Source organism: Aptenodytes forsteri, unplaced genomic scaffold (assembly GCF_000699145.1).
Source record: "Aptenodytes forsteri isolate BGI_AS27 unplaced genomic scaffold, ASM69914v1 Scaffold142, whole genome shotgun sequence".
NCBI lineage: Eukaryota > Metazoa > Chordata > Aves > Sphenisciformes > Spheniscidae > Aptenodytes > Aptenodytes forsteri.
Window position 1 is genome coordinate 3936864 of NW_008794598.1, and position 20247 is coordinate 3957110.

Here is a 20247-nt window from a genome sequence, read left to right on the forward strand (position 1 = left end):
TATTATTTTCCCTTCCTTTTCTGTCCTATTAAACTGTCTTTATCTCAACCCACGAATTTTACTTTTTTTTCCCCGATTCTCTCCCCCATCCCACTGGGAGAGGGGGAGTGAGTGAACGGCTGTGTGGTGTTTAGCTGCCTGCCGGGTTAAACCACAACAGCTGGTAAGAAAAGGTGGAAGAGACAGAAGGTGAGCCTACATTCTTTGTCAGAGATACAAGCAAGTGACTTAAACATTTGAGATAGCCAAAACACATAGATTTATCAGTACCCTGCCAAGGCACTGGGATGCTCTTTTATAGGGGATGTGGTTCCTGGGCATATCAACAAAATGACTAATATCTTAATAGGCATCCTGACATGTTGCAAGGTTAGGCTAGTTTTTGGACAGCTGTCTTTAATAGCTCCTCTTTCACTCTAAGATAGTCATGTCTTATGTAGGTTATACAGCTCTGGAAAAATGAACTGAACAAAGTTTAGCCTTTTTCCTGGTTATTTTTCTGTAGCAAGAACGAAGCATTCCATTTCTATTTGAAAGTGCAAAAAATGTCCTGTTAATCTCAGATCTCTATTTGTGATTAAACAAAGAGGAGCAGCAACTAAGCTTTCTGGCCTGCAAGCGCATGTCTTCTTGAAATGTTATCAGAAGACTGCTAAAAAGCACTCCATCTATACGGTTGGGAAGAGCAAGCAACATTGACACCTACTGTTGGATATTTTAATTGCTGATAGTACCCAGCCACTGACTACAAGATTCTTGTAAAACAGGAGGAAGATGCTCTCCTTAGTTAAGACTACATGCTAATACTTTTATTTTGCTTTTATTTTGCCTCCTGCAGTGCTTTCAAGGTGCCCTTAATTGCAAATTGAGAAGCTGGATGTGCAGGGAAACCTCTTCCTTTAACTCAATTTCTTCCTTCGTTTAATTCATGGAATTAGATGATTCTTTGGGAGTGAGAGGTTTTTATGAGACTAGCTGACAAAAATGAAAGAGCTGAAAACTAACGCTGCTAGTATCAGACAAGGCTGTACTGTTGCTAAGTGAGAGAGAGCATGCTGATTTCTCAGGAGATTCAGCCCTTCTAGCTCATAAGGAAATGAGGTTCCCATACAGATCTCTCAGAGTGTATCAGAAAGCACTACCTAGCCAAGTGTAGAGCATGGGTTTGAAAGAAAGAGTTTATCACATTTTACCATAGTGCCAGATCATATTTAACACCCTTAAAGTGCTTCACACTAAAAAGTTAATCATCGTGATTTCCTTCACGCACAGCTGTTTTTTTCCAGCCCATTAAAGAGAATTTAAGCATAGGATGAAATAATTCTCCCAAGAGGCGAAGGAAAAATTTAGCAAGCTGGCAGAAAGAGCTTACCTCTATGTCTTCCCTCCAAACATTACCCTTTTCCTCCTCAGAACCTTTCAGCAACACAGAGGTCTCTCAGTTCAGGAAACAGTTGACAAAGAAGAGGAGGGAGTAAGTGCGGGAGGAAATGCAACCCGCATGATCCTCTGTCCCTGGGGTCTCTCTTGTAGAGCTTGACCTCCAAAAAATAGTGCTTTTCCCTGAAGAAAATTATCTTGGCAAGTGGGAGAACGACTCGGCAGAAGCTGACTTGGTTTTCCTTTACTGATGGGACACCAGGAAACCCTCTCCGCTTCCCTGAAGTGACAACAAGCTCAGATGGTGTGGGCAAGCAACAGCTCAGATCACAAAGCCCCCTGGATCCTGACAGACAGTTTGCCTACAGCAAGTGAGCCCAGTTCCTGTGTCCTCCGAAAAGCCCATTGCTGTGAGCCTAAGCCCTACTCACTCCTGCCTCGCTGACTGCCCCAGCCAAGGAGACAAACCCCTTGTAAACCACCTTTGGTTTGGCAGTGCCTACCACCTCCGGGCAGACACAATGACAGCACAAGGTGAACGCTTCAGCCATCTATCACTGTGTAATCGCCAGTGTTGACACAAAGCCTGTCGCTGTTAACAAAATTTCTAAGAAGAAAAGCCATCTAATCTTGTTCTTCAACTACTCTTGCAGCACCACGCCATGGCACAGCCTGATAATAGTGGTGTCTCCAGCTGGAGTGTTAAGGCCCACTGTACTGGTATAATTTTTTGTGATAGTGATCTTTACCAAGTTTCATAATATTTGTGCATGTTTGTTGATACAAGACTTGCATGAAATGAGAGAAGCATATATAAGCAAAAAACAGACTGCATGCAATTCCTCCAATGCAAAGATGGCCAAGCTCATTTTGCTCACCTTTAAGTCCTGCTTCATAACTTCATCCTCCGCCTTTATGATGAGTATTTGTGGATGTTTCGCTATATTGGGTGGTTATACAAGAGATTTTTGGGAGTTAAAGATGTTTCACTCTCCTGTCAAAAGAAAAGATATAGCAATTACTTTCAGGAGGCATAGTTATATTTTTCAGTACTACTCGTGGATATTTTATGCTTTAAAAATTGATAGAATTTGTTGCTAACTGAAATTGAAAAGTGCTTTATGAACACAAAACCCACCAAAAAATCAGAATACTGCATTGTGAATTCAATTTCTTTTGTACATTTCTACATTAAATCATTCCACAAATTGTACCCGCTTCCATATGAACACTCAACTGACCTATGCTTGAGAAACCAGATTCTTGTGTGTTTTTTCAAGAAAATACAACAATCTCAAGCAAGTTCAGATTAGGCTTTTGACAAAACATGACTTCTTTGTCTCAGTCTCCACTTCCCCCAGAATGAACAGTGACCTTGGGTACAGGTTATATTGGGTTCAGGCCAGTCCTGCACAAGAGCTTTGTATTGCTCAGCCCAAAGACTAATCCCACACTTTTTTCTTTAAAGGTCTGGTCCTTCTGCTGAACACCCAGATAGGTATGTGCTTTCTACCCCAAAAACAACTCTACCAAACCCTTCTCAGTTATGGCACATACAGGCAACTGGAACAGACTTATAGCTAATTCTTTCACTAGCCATGGGGGAGGAAGGAGAGGCAGGCAGGCACAGAGTGATGGTGTCTCTGAAGACAAAAGCTTGACGAAGCATGGCATGCTCAATCTAAAGTGCAAATACGTTGCTTGCTTTCATGCAAGCTTCCTCTTAGCAGCCCCTTCCTGCTCAGCTTGAATGAAGCATGAGTGCAGTTACTAGCTCGGTCTTTGCAGAAGCTTTCAAAGGCAGGTCAAAGAGGCAGCATAGCGAACACGCAAAGAGCCTTCCACCTTCCAGGCACTTCACCAGAGATCCCTTCTGCCTCTGTTCTTCCTTGCTTGGCAGCAAAGCAGAAAGATTCAGTTTGGGGAAGAGACCCAGCACTCAGAACCACCCTGATTCATGAGTTTAAGGGTGTAGGAGGATCCTAGACCAACTCATCTACTGAAACAAAGTAGGAAGGAAAGAAATGCATTATTATCCTTGGAGAGCCAGTTCCCAGAGGGATAACCAGCCCTACCTCACTTCCTCTGAACTCCTTACCCTGCAAGGAAACATTGCCCAATCATTTCTGATTAGATCCCCTTTATGTAGTTACTTACTCCTAAGTGCAGCCCAGGGCACCGTTGCCTTTCCTATGTGACTTGAAGGATGGTCGTAGGAAATAACATGGCCCCATGCAGCTAGGTACCAGGCCAGCGTGCATAGAATCAAAGAATCATTTAGGTTGGAAAATACCTTTAAGATCAAGTCCTTCTGCATTTCAGAGGCATGTCCTCTCTGCTCTTTTATCACCCTACCACATCTCCTCTATTTCTCTGCAGGCACTGCCTATGTGCTGTCATGCTACTTCACCAACTGGGCCCAATATAGGCCTGGCCTGGGAAGTTTCATGCCAGCCATTGACCCGTGCCTGTGCACTCACCTGCTATAAGCCTTTGCTGGGATGTCCAACAATAAGATCACAATTTATGAATGGAACGACGGGGCCCTTTACAAATCCTTCAACGGCTTGAAGAACCAGTATGTACCAAGAGCAAAGGGCATCACTTGTTCTCTCTCTCAGGTCCTGCCCAGCAGCTGTTCTCTGCACAATGGCAGTGCAATCCACGGTTGAGGGATGCCAAGGAGAAGAGGCAGATAGTGATGGGGAGGGCGGGGCAGGGCAGGGCAGGCTGCCAGCACTGGTCCTCTGAGGATGGTGACAGCGACTCAGTGTGCTCTGGACTTGCTCTTTGGGTTTCACACCAAGAGATCACACCCTACAAAGGCAGCTACACCAGACACTTTCAAGAAAAGCAAGAGCATTGTGCTCTATGTTGGTCTGTTGTGTAACATTAGAAATTGGTAAGACTAAACCATTCCTTGTAGTGAAATACGTTCCTGTCCCTCCCTTTGCAGGAACAGAAATCTGAAGACTCTGCGCTCTGTCGGAGGATGGAATTTTGGGACAGACAAGTAAGTTCAAACCATCTCCTTCCCATAACAGCACCTTGGAAAGGGAGGGAGAGGGGAGAAGAGGCACCAACCAAACCCCAACTCTGTCCTGCTCTGCTTCCCTAGGTTGTCCACAATGGTTTCCACTCCTGAGAACCGCCAGACCTTCATCAAGTCCGTCATCAAATTCCTGCGCCAGTATCAATTTGATGGGCTGGACATTGACTGGGAATACCCTGGGTCCAGGGGCAGCCCACCCCAGGACAAGACTCTCTTTACCATCCTGGTTAAGGTAGGCTGAAACAAAAGGGTTTGGTCAAGCCCTCTGCTCTGTACAGCTCTGGCCAGAGCCCTGGGCACCTGCAAAGCCTCAGCCCAGAGCATCCATGGTGAGAGCTGTTTCTTGGCATCCCTCAGGAAATGCCTGCAGCCTTTGAGCAGGAAGCCACACAGGTCAACGAGCCCCGTCTCATGATCACCGCTGCTGTTGCTGCAGGACTTTCCAGCATTCAGGCTGGCTACCAGATTCCTGAGCTTGGAAAGTGAGTAGCAAACCCTCGGGTATCATTTCTGTGACTTAAGTGGTCTTCCTTCAAGCAGTTAAGGGAAACTGTGCCATTATCTGGCAGAAACCAACCTCATTGCTTGTGGGGTCCCTACTCTTTTGTGTAAGGCAAGAATGCTATGAGAGTGGTGCTTGTTTGGTGGGGAAGGGGACACCTCAGGAAGGGAAGCGTAACAACAGGCTGGCTCCAGCCACTCAATGCCATCGGGGAACATCTCGGTTCCCAGAATACCAGCATAATTCCCACTCTGCCTTGACCTCTGCCTCCCTCCTCTGGAGGAGAGAATTGGCTCCAGCACTTACAAGGCCAGCTCAAAAAAGGTCTTGAAGAAACCAGATTTGCAGAAAGTAGGGACATGGCTAGGGGTGTGATGGGGTAAACGGCCAGCACTAAAGGAACAATCAGGTCTTGGTGACTGAGCAGGCCAGGAGATGGATGCGAGCAACATTCTCCACAGGTACTCGGACTACATCCATGTGATGACTTACGACTTCCATGGCTCCTGGGATAGAAACACTGGGGACAACAGCCCTCTGTACGAAGGCCCTGCTGACACTGGTGACTACATCTACTTCAATGCTGTGAGGATATTTTGCGAGACTGTGTCACAAATCTCAGGTCTGTGATCACACCAGTGATGAGAAGTTTAGAAATTCATCATCCTGCCTACAAATCCTGGCAAAGACTTGAACAGTAATGTTTTCTTATAGGAATATGCTATGAATTATTGGAAGAGCAATGGTGCCCTAGCTGAGAAACTAGTTGTTGGATTCCCAACGTACGAAAATACCTTCACACTGCAAAACCCGTCTGACAATGGTCTCGGTGCACCAGCATCGGGACCTGGTCCAGCTGGACACAGGAGGCCAGGACACTGGCTTACTGTGAGGTACGTGTATTCTAATCACATTAATTTCTCAAATCATTTTAAGGAAGGCACCCATGGAGCTTTCTGAATGGCTACCTCAGACACAAAACTGTCCGCAGAATTGCAGAAGAAACGCGAATTAAAATAGTAGAGAGAATCTGCGCCTGAAAACAAATGTCTTGTTCATAAACTGAATATCACTACGCAGTTTAGGAGCAAGGGTTTGATACTGATGAATAGGCCTTTCTGAAATAGAAAGATGAATCCTCCAGTACAATAAGAGAAATTACTAATATTATTTCTAGTGTCCGTAAGGCAAGGAGTAGGAAGGGGATGTTATACTTGATCTTTTCCCAGTAGTATCTAATGTGTCCAAGTAAGCCTTGGAACTTCTTAAGCTCATTTCACAAAAGCTAAGAAAAAGTTATTTATTCTCGGGGACCAGATAAATGACACAAAACTAGAGAATAAAGTCAAGGTAATGGCAGAGCTTGGACTTTTCCATTTTTGTATGATACTCAGTAAAATTCCACCTCTTGGCCCTTCTCCCTAGATCTGCACTCTCTTGAATTCGGGACCACCCAGGTTTGGGATGCCCCCCGGGATGTGCCCTATGCCTACAAGGGCAACGAATGGGTTGGCTATGACACCACCAAGAGCTTCAACATCGAGGCATGATGGGATGTGTGGCTGTGCTAATAATAAGGCAGGAGGCCTTCTGCAGTAGCAGGTCCCAGGAGTAATAGGGATTTCTCCCCTGGCACTGAACAGGTTGACTGGCTGAAGATGAACAGTTTTAGAGGTGCTATGGTTTGGGCCCTTGATCTGGATGACTTCACTGGCACTTTCTGCAAAGAAGGTAAATATCCCCTGATCACCACTCTGAAGAATGGTCTTGGTCTGCAAAATGGCGGTGAGTAGCTTGAGTAGTGTGTGCTTCTTGAAGGTGACTCCCTAGCTCACTGCTGATGTAGGGCTTCAGAGACATGTGAACCTTTATCTCTGGAGCCTTGGTGGATAAAGACTTTCTGTGGGAGCCACAACTAGAGATTGCCCTGGAAAGATCCCTTCACTCTATATCCCCTGGCATAAAAGAGGGAGATTGTAAATTGGACCTGGGTCCAGATGTTTCAAAGGCCTGGTGTGAGCCAGGCCAGCCTTTGGGGAAACACACTTTAACAGCTGACCCCACCACTAAAGGGCCTATGAAGGGAGGGGAGAGCTGAGAGACTGTCAACACAAAAATAAGCCCTTTCCTGCTTTTATTTCAGACTGTGTGCCTCCAACTCAGCCCAGTCCTCCAGTCAGTGAAGCTCCCTGTACTACAGGTGGAAGTGGGAGTGGAAGCGGGGGCTCTGGTGTTAGCGACTTTGGTGCTGGCAAGGCCAACGGCATCTGTGCAGATCCAACCAATAAGAGCATCTTCTACAACCGCATTAATGGTGAAACCTTTGTGCGGAGCTGCGATGACAGTCTCGTCTTTGATACCAGCTGCTCCTGCTGCAACTGGCCATGAAGATACCAGTGCTATTACAGCAAACAGACCCCTCTGATCTAATTGCATGGAATAAGAATGATTAAATAAAGTGTTCTGCAAAAGCAACAATCCTCACTGTTTGAACTTATCTCGTTCTTAATATTTTGATGCTCCCTGATTCCCTCATGCTACTCACACTTGTGCTCAGGGAAGGGCCTGAATCCACAAGCCGGACTTAATTCCGGTATGGCATTTTCCAGGGGTTTCTTGCTGCCTTACCATGACAGCCAGGCACAGGGAAAAAGACAGAGAGCAGACAACGGGGCAGATCAGGCTGCGTCACAAGAGAGATAACAGAGAAGGGTCCTGGCAGCACAACCTATAGGCTGCTTCCCCCAAGACCTCTCCCCTACTGACTTACAGTGTGAAAACAGCAGCTCCTCAGTGTAGGAGCCAGCACAGTGCAATCCACAGGGACGTTATTAATCCTCCTCTTTTCCCTGCACCCTTCAGGCGTTGCCATCGCCAGCATTCCCTCCAGCACCCCCTGCTCCGTGTCTATAGCAACTGGAGTACACACACATCCTGACTCTCTGGCAGGGCAGCATGGCAGCGGAGTGGGAGCCAAGAGGTGAGCCGTGCGAAGTGCGTGCACCCAGTGGGGCTGTGGGCACAAGGGCTTTCCTTCTCGCGCAGATCCCCAGTGGCATCAGGCTTCCCCAGCAACCTTCCCCACAACCGGGCTGCTAGGCTACTCTTTGCTCAGGCTGGGGAAAAAGAAGCCTTTGCGGCAGCAGGGAACAGGCATCCAAAGGGCAGACCCCTCACAAATAGCCAGGGTCAGGGGAAATTCCTATCTGGGAGATAAGGGGATGGTTGGCCTCAGGCAGAGAGCAGCAGACCCTTAAGAAAGAAAAAAAGCAGCAAGTGGTCACCTCCGCATGGGTTTATCACACTGTTGGCATTTCCCTTTCCTGGTCTCACAGATGTGCAGAAGCGGATCTCATTTGGGTCATGTCAAGAGCGGAAAATGTTCCCTCTCCATCACGCCCCAGACAGGCTGGGAATCCAGCTCATAGGCATGAGGGGAGACCCTTCGCTTGGGCCAGGCTGTTACCTGAGTCAAGAGGTAAGTTGTTCAGTTTTCGTGCTCAGAGCTTTTCCTTCACAAAAGACATGCAGTACAGGAGCAATAGGACCATGGCCAGCCAGGCACAGAGTCCCCCACACCTGCCCTGCAAACCCATTGTACAAGGTCTCCACATATACCTAGAAAACAGAAATTCCCCTCCCCTTCCAAACCTACCAGTCCTCAAAGCTCCAGCTGCCCTAGCGCTCTACGTTAGTGAGAAATTAGAGGAATTAATAGGAATAACATCTGCTGCTCATGTACTTCTGCCCTTCCCTGATGCAAATGGTATCTTAAAAACATCAGTAAGACACTGCTGCTTTGGAATTGCAGAGAAGCAGCCTCGGATACTCTTTGGAAAACAAACCACTGAGCAAGAAAGGCTATGTGATAGGAGCGAGGACAGCTCAGCGTTTCATACCAGAGCCACAGGTAAGAAAAGCACACTTAAAAGTGGCAGAGCTGCAGCTTTGCAAGAATTTGTAGGCTGTTCCCAACATAAACTATTAGTTTCAATCACATTTGCTGGGGCTGCCTCCAACTTAATATATACGGTAGCTACAGATCTCCTTACACATTAGTCTAGTGGGAGGTGTTGAGCCTAGAGACTGATGACTGATCATCTGAGCTCTGGCAGCGTCGACACATGTATTTGTATATACACATTCCTTTGTATCACATACACACACATGTAAATGTACTTATTGAGGCAAAATGAGGGAGGGACCTCAGCTGTACTACCTGAACAAACATGCTATTGTTTTCTGGCCCAACTTCTCTAGAATAACAATGTATTAGGAGAGACATCACAGGACATACTGGGTAAGGAGTAGGGTGTGCATAACTGACTTGTTCTGATTTTTTTACACTATCAGAGTAGCCAAAGCATGCATTGAACAGCAGGTCTGTAATGCCCAGGTGGCTGCTGATCAGAGCATGTAGGAATGGTTTGCAGAACAAAATCTTCCATATAGAAATTTTATCTCTTGCAGACTGTGACTCCTGGCCCAGCAATGTACCAGTCATTCTGGAAGAAAGAGAGAAAATGCCAGCCTGCCTATGCTCCATTTTCCATTAAGACACCACGATTTCCAGATAAGCCTTCAGATAAAGAATTTTTCCCTGGGTAGTGTAACTCATTTTCTTACACTTTTAATAATAAGCAGGTGTACTAGCAGAGAAATACTGAAACAAATGGGAGATAGGTAACTGAGTTCCCAGTAATGCTTTATCTTCAAAAAGCTCCCCTGCTTTAGTCTTTAACTTAGCATGATGACTAGAATACCACAACATGCATTTCTCCCATGGATTGAGGTAGGGATGGTAAATTCCGGTATTATAAACATCATACACCAGCTCCAGAAATGAGGTACTTTGTGCCTGTTTTCTTTAGACCTGGAACTTACGAAGCAGACAAGCAATTACACAAAAAAATCACTTGGCCGATGAAGTTTGGGTCTCCAGACTGGTCTTTAGTGCCAATGCCAGCAAAGAGGATGCTAAAAATGGAGGTACAGAAGGTAAGGACAGGGATAAGGGGATGTTATTCCTGGCTTCAATGCTTCGACAAAGGAAATCATATGATGACTTCAACGCATTTGCACTATGTTTTGTCCTCCTTTCCTCCTGGCCTGCTGGGTACGTGGCTCTACTAGCCTGGGGCACAAGATACAAAGCGATTTTCTAACAGAAAATGCTGGTTTGCAAAAACAGTTACAGTCCTTCAAAAAAAACTTCTATTAAGAGATTTGCTCTGGGAGCCTCCATCCACAAAGTGAGAGAACCAGAGGACAGACTTCCCCGTGTAGCTCTGCCGAAAAGAAAACCTTTCTGATTTAAATCAGGGCAGACCCCTCACAAATAGCCAGGGTCAGGGGAAATTCCTATCTGGGAGATAAGGGGATGGTTGGCCTCAGGCAGAGAGCAGCAGACCCTTAAGAAAGAAAAAAAGCAGCAAGTGGTCACCTCCGCATGGGTTTATCACACTGTTGGCATTTCCCTTTCCTGGTCTCACAGATGTGCAGAAGCGGATCTCATTTGGGTCATGTCAAGAGCGGAAAATGTTCCCTCTCCATCACGCCCCAGACAGGCTGGGAATCCAGCTCATAGGCATGAGGGGAGACCCTTCGCTTGGGCCAGGCTGTTACCTGAGTCAAGAGGTAAGTTGTTCAGTTTTCGTGCTCAGAGCTTTTCCTTCACAAAAGACATGCAGTACAGGAGCAATAGGACCATGGCCAGCCAGGCACAGAGTCCCCCACACCTGCCCTGCAAACCCATTGTACAAGGTCTCCACATATACCTAGAAAACAGAAATTCCCCTCCCCTTCCAAACCTACCAGTCCTCAAAGCTCCAGCTGCCCTAGCGCTCTACGTTAGTGAGAAATTAGAGGAATTAATAGGAATAACATCTGCTGCTCATGTACTTCTGCCCTTCCCTGATGCAAATGGTATCTTAAAAACATCAGTAAGACACTGCTGCTTTGGAATTGCAGAGAAGCAGCCTCGGATACTCTTTGGAAAACAAACCACTGAGCAAGAAAGGCTATGTGATAGGAGCGAGGACAGCTCAGCGTTTCATACCAGAGCCACAGGTAAGAAAAGCACACTTAAAAGTGGCAGAGCTGCAGCTTTGCAAGAATTTGTAGGCTGTTCCCAACATAAACTATTAGTTTCAATCACATTTGCTGGGGCTGCCTCCAACTTAATATATACGGTAGCTACAGATCTCCTTACACATTAGTCTAGTGGGAGGTGTTGAGCCTAGAGACTGATGACTGATCATCTGAGCTCTGGCAGCGTCGACACATGTATTTGTATATACACATTCCTTTGTATCACATACACACACATGTAAATGTACTTATTGAGGCAAAATGAGGGAGGGAGCTCAGCTGTACTACCTGAACAAACATGCTATTGTTTTCTGGCCCAACTTCTCTAGAATAACAATGTATTAGGAGAGACATCACAGGACATACTGGGTAAGGAGTAAGGTGTGCATAACTGACTTGTTCTGATTTTTTTATACTATCAGAGTAGCCAAAGCATGCATTGAACAGCAGGTCTGTAATGCCCAGGTGGCTGCTGATCAGAGCATGTAGGAATGGTTTGCAGAACAAAATCTTCCATATAGAAATTTTATCTCTTGCAGACTGTGACTCCTGGCCCAGCAATGTACCAGTCATTCTGGAAGAAAGAGAGAAAATGCCAGCCTGCCTATGCTCCATTTTCCATTAAGACACCACGATTTCCAGATAAGCCTTCAGATAAAGAATTTTTCCCTGGGTAGTGTAACTCATTTTCTTACACTTTTAATAATAAGCAGGTGTACTAGCAGAGAAATACTGAAACAAATGGGAGATAGGTAACTGAGTTCCCAGTAATGCTTTATCTTCAAAAAGCTCCCCTGCTTTAGTCTTTAACTTAGCATGATGACTAGAATACCACAACATGCATTTCTCCCATGGATTGAGGTAGGGATGGTAAATTCCGGTATTATAAACATCATACACCAGCTCCAGAAATGAGGTACTTTGTGCCTGTTTTCTTTAGACCTGGAACTTACGAAGCAGACAAGCAATTACACAAAAAAATCACTTGGCCAATGAAGTTTGGGTCTCCAGACTGGTCTTTAGTGCCAATGCCAGCAAAGAGGATGCTAAAAATGGAGGTACAGAAGGTAAGGACAGGGATAAGGGGATGTTATTCCTGGCTCAGTGCTTCTGACAAAGGAAATCATATGATGACTTCAACGCATTTGCACTATGTTTTGTCATCCTTTCCTCACTGGCCTGCTGGGTACGTGGCTCTACTAGCCTGGGGCACAAGATACAAAGCGATTTTCTATCAGAAAATGCTGGTTTGCAAAAACAGTTACAGTCCTTCAAAAAAAACTTCTATTAAGAAATTTGCTCTGGGAGCCTCCATCCACAAAGTGAGAGAACCAGAGGACAGACTTCCCCGTGTAGCTCTGCCGAAAAGAAAACCTTTCTGATTTAAAACATAGGTTAAGGTTCTCAACACCATTTCACATCTTCCTGCACTTTTCTGAAGCAATTGTCATTGCTAATTTCTAATGGATAATAGTTGTCTTTTAGCTGACCATAGACAGAGAATTCAGGAAACACCGGGACCGAGTGGCCTACCTGAGTTTATACTACAGCTGAGGAGCCAGGGCTGCCACCACATGTCCTCCCCTTCCAGCGGGGCACCTCAGGCCTCGCCTCCGCTTCCCACCCACTCGTGGAAAACATTCATCTGCACTACCCAGCCTCTCCAAATAAAACCATTTCAAAAAGAAATGCCACTAGTTGTGCTTACCTGGTATCGCGCCAGGTGTCTGCTGCCTCTGCGGGTGTTTGGGTGCCGCTGGGTCCTGCGCACAGCAGCCCTCAGCCCTGCTTCCCTCGGCCCCTTGGCCCAGGCAGGGCTGGCAGCCATTTTCTCTGGGTCACCATGGAAACACCCTCACCTCACCACCCTCCCCGACATGGCTTCCCTCACCGCAGGGGGCTTTTCCCCCCAAAATACAGCCCTCGCTGGCACCGGAGAGCAGCCAGATTAATGCAGCTAGAGAGCAGTTCGGCTGCTGCCCTGTCTCCTCAGCACTGGGAGTGAACACTACCATCTTCTCAGCAGCCACCTGCCTCCTCTGGCCGCCTCACCACCATCTTCTCATCTCCAACAGAGGCTCCAGGCCAGGCCCAGGGGTTCACCCACAGCCTGAGGAGAGCTGAGAAACATGGGGGCGTTCGTGGCACAGCCACCAGTACTGTGCTGCCCCCTCAGGTATGTTCAGAGAGAGTATAATGGCTTTGTGCAGAGCCAGCAACTATATTAAAGTAGCACACGGCAAACGTCCTAGGGAAAGAGGCTGCGCTGGGACAGGTTAGAGCAGATGGCCTGCAAGACGTACGTTTGCATTACTAGCTTTTGCCTACTGACATGAGGAAGATATTCTTAATCAAGGAGCAAGCAACATGCTGCTAATTAAGAATCTGGCCACAAAAATAAATTTAGTCTGAAACAGAAAGGTGCTGGTATTCATATCAGTTGTTTCTGTAATGTACAACTCAGACCCTAGGGATTTCTATAAAAGTTTGCAAACCTTCACACACAGACTTAAATCTGTCTGATCACAAGCTTGATTCAATCTCAGGGGAAAACTAAGAGCAGGCAACATTCATTCTCGGTATAACTACCAGCCACCATGCAGGCTTTCAAATTTTCTGGGTCTGTTTAGCTCTTTCTGTAGCAAATTCCACCTGTAGCCCAATTTCAGTTATAAAACCAAAATGCATTCTTCCAATTTCCCACTTTCGGTCTTCGAGCGCTCTCACATACGCACAACAACAGCTGCTCACGACCTGTCTTTTCTAGGCACCTTGGCCCCTTCCCTCCCAACCACAACAGACTGCTTTGTAGCTGCAGCTGTCAAAAAGGGATGCACTTGCTGATTCGCAGTTGCTCCTTTTGGTGCAATCTTTTGAAGGAGGGGGTATGACTCACTGGAAATTGTACTGTCCTAAGACCTGGGGTTTATGGCTGTTTAAGGCTTCACCTTTGTATTCATGGCTGATATTGCATTCTTTACCTCCATCTGTCTTGGCTTTCTAATCAGGAGAAAAATACATGTGTAAGAGAAGATGTAAAAGAAAGTAAGCAGTACCTATGATTCTGCAGTTCTTCTCAACCACATGTTGCACCTGTGATTGGCGAAACCTTCTACTAAAGCTTTTGCAAAACTGATGCTATTTCAAAAGGCACTTTGTCCTCACTGAACATATTTCTAACGAACCAAAGTTTTTGTCGGAAAATTCCCAACCTTCTCAGCTATCAAGTGTTGCTGTGGAGAAAGGAAGAGATGCAGAGGCAAGGACATGAACTTCCTACCACTTGTACACCCCACTGAAAACACACTCAGGCTCAATTCAGGTGCTTTTCCATTCCTGAAACTTTAAGGACTCAGCCAGTTTTGCTTGTAGGAGATAAAATTTCTTTTATTATGAACATAAAAATTACTATTTTCGTCCTACATTTTTCCCCTACCCAGCGAGGGATTTTCTCATTACGAAAAATGCTTCATCCAAGTAAAAAGATATAAATTTTTATATATACATACATACACAATGTCTCTGTACATTTGTTATTCTGTACAACCAAGGCACCAGCAGAAGTGACAATGGCACATGCAGGACTTTTTTGCTAGAGATGTCATTTCAAATTGTTTGGCAGGAACACCTCTGTTCTCACTGAAACAATTACTCCTTTTTAACCTCCTCCTCCCTGGGCGCCAGGGGAAGAGGGAGGCCTGGGAGGATGCCTTAACTAAACAGAGGTGAACATGTACACACATAACTCTGACCTCCCCAGTGACTGCAACAGACTTCTTGCATTCAGCTACTACTCTAGGAAACCATGACCTGCCTGGCAGTCAGTAGCAGGCAGTTTTTGCTGCCTCTCCCAGCACCACATTTTCATCCAGAAGAGATGCTTGGGAGACTGGACCAAACTACAGGAGTCTTTTGTCAAAGAAATTTAACCCATATTTTGCCTAAGTAAAGGCTGAATGAAAATTAAAGCAAAGCCCTCCAGAACCAGCTAACAATTACAATACTCCCATCACCAGTCATTTTCACTGCTGAAATAGTCTTCTGCACTGGAGAAATAAAGGCGAAAAAAAAGAGCAACTTCTGTTGATAAAAGCCCGTATCTGAGAACCGACAAAATTAAAAAGTGCGATCAATAGCATGGCCTTGTGGACTGCAATCAATACAGCTTTATTCCATATTCCAAGTTTTTCAGCACAGCATCTTTCAAAACAGCTGGTGAAGGTGTGAACTCTCAAAGGAGTTGTGCTGTGTTGAAACTAACAATAGAACTGAAAAATAGCCTGAAGCAGCTGTTAAATCTTGCCATTCATACTGCTAAAAAATAATCTCAAAGCAGAACAGGGTAAACACCACACTTAGCGCTTTTAAGTTAGAAGTGCAGCTGCAGTCAGAAAAGTGAGAATAAAATGCCATCTTAGCTCTGTATTTACACTTCACTCTCTTACCAACACATCAGACGCCTTTAGTTTATAAAAGAAAAGTCTGTTTGCTTTTACCTGCCAAGAATCCAAAGAAAGAAACCTCTCTGGGATTTTTCTGTCTCTGTTAATACATGCTCCTTACATTATAAGGCCAGGCAAGGTCGATTGCAGAAGTTTCTTTTCTAGCCTGCCAGACAGCCACAAACGAATTATGCCTTTGTATTCTGTAGAGCCTGCTGGGAAGCACTGAGCAGCCAGAACCTTTGTGTCCCCCATCTCTTCAGAGAGTAAATCCTGCCGACAGTGAGAACAAACCGAAGTAAATGAGACAATTCCCATCTGTAACCCGGTAGCCTTCAACGCTTTTAAGGCAATTGACCATTGACCATTCCAAGTCAGCAGGAGAGCAGAGGGGAAAGAGGGACCATTGCAAACCAAGATGAGAGTGTAGTTCACTAGGCAGAGAGAGATCATTCTTCTGCTTCTGCCACTCAGCCGGATTGCCTCTCCTGTCTTGCTCCATGCCTCTCACCCACAGCAGCGGAGGTGGAACCCCCGGGTTTCTCTTTCTCTGAGCAGCCAGCTGGCTACACCTCACTTCTTTCTGCGGATCTTGGGCTTTTTCACTGGCCGGAGGTAGGGATTGTCTATCACATTTTCCTCCCCGTTCCGACTGCCTGACAGGGAGGTGTTCTGCTGTAACACTGAAGCATTCTCCTTTTCAGGTCCTGAATCATCCTGCCACATTAAAAGAAAACAAACACACAAGCATAAACAACCAAAGTTAGGCTAAACAAGGCTTAGAAGTTCAAACCACGTAACCTATGGGCAAAACAGATAATCAACAGCCAAGATAAACAGCAGCACGCAAGGAGGTGCATTAAAGGTGAGGACTCCTGATTTCTAACACAAGAAGATCCCCTTCGGGAACAGCGGGATTCTAGGACAATCCTCTCTCTCCTAACACTGAAATGAAGGTTGTACTGAAAGCTCATGATCCAGCCTCATTTTGCATTGCAGCCTGCAGAAAGTTAAAGAACCATGACAATGTTTAGTCATTTACACCTGGTAAAACGCAACCCACTCTGCCATTTTCCACCCACACTGCCCAGCTGCAGGGAAGACAGGCAAAGAACCAGGTTTCATATGTTTAAGTCAGGCCCGAGAGACATTTCTCTCTCAGGCTGGGCGTACCGTGCTCATGTGCAGGGGGAGGTTCTCAGTGTCTGTCTGGTCGTCTTGCTCAGATGAATCCGTTTCTTCCATTTGCTGCATTTCCAGCTCAGAGGGGAGAAGAGCTGTCAGGTAGGGTACAGTGAAAGGCCTGGCAGCAATCACTAGGGTTAGGGAAAAGGACACAGTCAGCAAGCTGGGAAAAGGCTCCTCAAGTCAGAGACTATGAAGCACAAAGCCAACTGGTTACTTAGAGACCAAACACTTTCACTGGTCCTGGTTTTAAACACACACACACTCTTTTCCTGCTGCTCCCAGGGATCAGGAATGAAATATGCTGTCCCTAAAAGATAGCGGTCTCTAATTTCCTATTTTCTGAGGCTCCTTTATGTTTCCAGCTAAGGACGCAGCATTATACTAACACAAAAAATCCTTCCTGACCTCCATAAAAGTTCAATTATCTCACAGGCTGCAGCATCACTTAGTCCCCCTTAAGATAACACTGACATCGATGCCATCAGTGAGCCTTGGGAAGGTGGGAATTCTCATCACTGCTCTGCAGACAGAGAAACAGGAAAACCTCCACTGCCTACCACAAAAATGTGAGAGAGAAGAAATTACTTGTTCAAAAGTTACAGAGGGGCGGAGTCAGGATTGGGATGAGCTTTAAATTTAGCACCTATCAGCCAAGGCTTTCTCCACCAGCAGAAGCAAGTGAGCCTTTGGTGAGGGTGGAAGCCTACCATTTGGCTTTGATTCTGTTTATCATCCACGTTTTAAACAGAAAATTCCTCATTTCCCTGCCTTCCAGTGCCTCAGAAGGGCAAACGCAATGTGGTCCTTCAGTGCTCACCTCCTGCAGTAGCAAGAACTCTGTAACAGAGTGTGTACTCAGTTAGATAGCTGCCATTTACAGCACAAAGTGTCCTAGATAACTCACATGGGAACGTGCTAACATCATCTTTGAAGAGACTCTGTGTTTCTCCCGTCTTAGCCATGAAACGCGTGAGAGCTCTTTCTACATCGCGCCGTTGAGATGCTGCCTTTTCCCGTAGGACTTGATAATCAGATACTGGCTCCCGGTACGTCTGTGGAGCAGGGAGGAGAAAAAAAAGAACACCGTTAGTGGATGCAGTGCAGAGAGCTGAACCTCAAAACACTACTAGGATGCAGATGTTACAGGCAAGCATTGACCTTAAACATGCAGAGATTTTCAGGATGAGACGTCAATCAGTCAGAAATCTACAGCAAGGGCAACCCGCAAACAACAAGCAATACATTAAGCCGGGAGAAACAATGTTTTGGATAAACAGTACCAGCACGACAGTAAAAATATTTATACACCACTCCTGGTGTCATTGACTGCAGACAGACCCCAAATGGCACGGAAGTCTTTTTTCACTCACTGGCGTCTTGATGTAAGTGTGAGGATCTGGAAACTCAGGGAAATGGCCAGGAATGTGGGATGGATGTGGCTTGTTCTGTCCAGCTGTCAGGGCTTTGGGAGTCACAGGCTGGTTTGTCACAGGAGCTACAGTTAAAAAAAAATGCACACACACAAATCAGCCAGCTTCGTTCTGCCAAGAGTTAGGGACAAGGTGCTAGCTTATACTGAGCTGTGATCCATGTCTCCAGGTCCTATGAAAGGGACAGAGCACGTCCCACGAGCAATAGTTTCAGGTTGTGTTTGGCATCCCAAAAGGGAACAAGGATTACTTGACCCCTCTCTCCTACACGAGAGGAACAAAACCGTCTCGAGGATTCTCATGTGCAATGAGGATGCTGAAGCAAAGGCAACTGATTCGGCAGAGGGTACCTTCCTTCACCTATTACACAGTCATTACAGGAATCCTTAACACAAACTGCATTTCCAGGAGCACTGGACTGCATCATCCATCAGAAAAGCAGGAGCCCTGGATGCCAGCAGATAGGAATGCGGAATTATTTCCAATTTTCCTATGTAAGAAGAGAAAGGATTTTCCACATACGGGCAGTGATGACCATCCTCTGGGACCGCTTGGCATATGCAGGAAGCGTTTCAACATTGAACCCTGAAATACAAAAGAGGAAACAGAAATCACACCAAGAGTTTATCCTGTCAAAAATCCCTTCTCTTAGGCTTCTCCAGAATTTTTCCAAGGGCTCCAAATTACATGAGAAAGAAAATCACGTACTCTGCATATATTCATACTGCATCCACAGCAGCGATATCTGAGCGCCTGCATGAGGCCCGGAGCAGTGGGCATCAGAAACACGGGGGACAGATTTTCCTACCGACGCAGCACACCCACATCTTCTGCAATGCAGGCAGCTGGAATTAGCGGGACCAGTCAACTACTCACCCATTTCCACTAGAGTAACCACTATATCGGAGAGCGTAGGCTGTGTTCGGGCTGTATGTTCACAGTAGGACTTTGCGCTCCTTCCAATTTCAGAAATATCTGGGGGGGGTGGAAAAAAACACCACCACATATTCGATTCAGACAGTGACCACACATCTGTGTCAGCCCAACCCTGGTTTCAGAGACCTGAATTTTTAGCAAATTTATCAAGGAATGAAAAATATCTCCTGGAATCCAGTGTCTTACAGCCTGCGTATTTGAAGTTAAAGCGTGTGCAAAGCAAGGAGACACTAAAGATCAGAGAGTCAGATGTTTTCCACAAGTGCAAAAGGCAAATCTGCATCACAGGCGTGAAAAAATACAAAACCTAATCACCTCTTGATTTCAGAAAAAGAGATCCCAGGCACATCACCTGGAAGAGTAGGAGCAGAGCTGCCAAACACAGGAACTTCTACAGCCTTAACTGACTAAAGGTCTGGAACTTTGTCTCTATTTATTCTGGCAGCGTCTCAGTATGTGGAGCTTATTAGGATACCTAATGATTATCTAATGAGTACTCACTAAGATAAATAAGTACTTCTGAGTTCGGACAAACATCTCGCGCTCACAGAAGCCTGCGGCTCCGGGGCTGCGCTCTAGCCACCAGTCCAGCCTTCCGCTTTTGCTAACGTCATTAACACAAGGTAATAAAAAAACGCAACAAAAAAATGGGAGAGTGAAGGCCAATTTGAAAACAGAGAAACGCGAAACTTCAGGGGACCAGCGTGACTTTGCTGGACACTCACAGCTTTGTAACATCTCTGTCAGCGTCTCCACCGCGGCCTTTTCAGCGCTCTCGAAGCCGGCTTCGGTGAGCAAGGAGCTGACCACCACTTGCAGGGTCCTCCTCCGAGCCAGGTAGTAGTTATCCGCAGGCGTGGTTGCGTGCTTGCTGCCCGACCTCTGCGGACACAGACCGACCCCCCCCGCCCCGAAACGACAGCTCAGAGAAACGAAGCCACCTCCAGACCCGCTGCGGCGAGCGAGGCCAGAGCTCTGCTTGCCCCAGCAGCGGCTACCGGGAAGGGCGAGCCCCCTGGGCTGCGGGGCGCTGCCCTGGGACGGGCTCCGTGATGCAGCGGAGGGCTGCAGGCAGGGCTGAAGGCAGGGCTGAAGGCACGGCTGAAGGCAGGGCTGCGGGCAGAGCTGAGGGCAGGGCTGAGGGCAGGGCTGAAGGTAGGGCTGCGGGCAGGGCTGCGGGCAGGGCTGAAGGCAGGGCTGAGCGGAGGGGCTGCGGGAATGCACGGG

General features: G+C 46.4%; 4 protein-coding genes across 4 annotated transcripts; 3 read left to right on the forward strand and 1 right to left on the reverse strand.

Annotated features, from left to right (window-relative positions):
* Positions 1-3767: 3767 nt before the first annotated feature.
* On the forward strand, positions 3768-7322 carry LOC103893617 (acidic mammalian chitinase-like). Its single transcript, XM_019470347.1, has 9 exons — positions 3768-3958; positions 4499-4664; positions 4790-4914; positions 5396-5519; positions 5649-5822; positions 6167-6182; positions 6360-6478; positions 6578-6719; positions 7078-7322. The coding sequence occupies exons 1-9, from the start codon at positions 3882-3884 to the stop codon at positions 7320-7322; spliced, it is 1188 nt and encodes a 395-aa protein (XP_019325892.1). The 5' UTR covers positions 3768-3881.
* Positions 7323-7889: 567 nt separating this feature from the next.
* LOC103893702 (protein pitchfork) lies at positions 7890-9996 on the forward strand. Its single transcript, XM_009272925.1, has 6 exons — positions 7890-7914; positions 8270-8412; positions 8746-8844; positions 9405-9538; positions 9806-9932; positions 9985-9996. Exons 1-6 carry the CDS (start codon positions 7890-7892, stop codon positions 9994-9996), a joined length of 540 nt encoding a protein of 179 aa, XP_009271200.1.
* On the forward strand, positions 9996-12578 carry LOC103893703 (protein pitchfork). Its single transcript, XM_009272926.1, has 6 exons — positions 9996-10050; positions 10429-10571; positions 10905-11003; positions 11564-11697; positions 11965-12091; positions 12510-12578. The coding sequence occupies exons 1-6, from the start codon at positions 9996-9998 to the stop codon at positions 12576-12578; spliced, it is 627 nt and encodes a 208-aa protein (XP_009271201.1).
* Positions 12579-14441: 1863 nt separating this feature from the next.
* Positions 14442-19911, reverse strand: TAF8 (TATA-box binding protein associated factor 8). The gene is made up of 7 exons (XM_009272812.2): positions 19746-19911; positions 18961-19059; positions 18607-18669; positions 18025-18149; positions 17559-17706; positions 16640-16782; positions 14442-16183 (listed from the first exon to the last, which is right to left on the reverse strand). Exons 1-7 carry the CDS (start codon positions 19756-19758, stop codon positions 16040-16042), a joined length of 735 nt encoding a protein of 244 aa, XP_009271087.1. The 5' UTR covers positions 19759-19911; the 3' UTR covers positions 14442-16039.
* Positions 19912-20247: the final 336 nt, after the last annotated feature.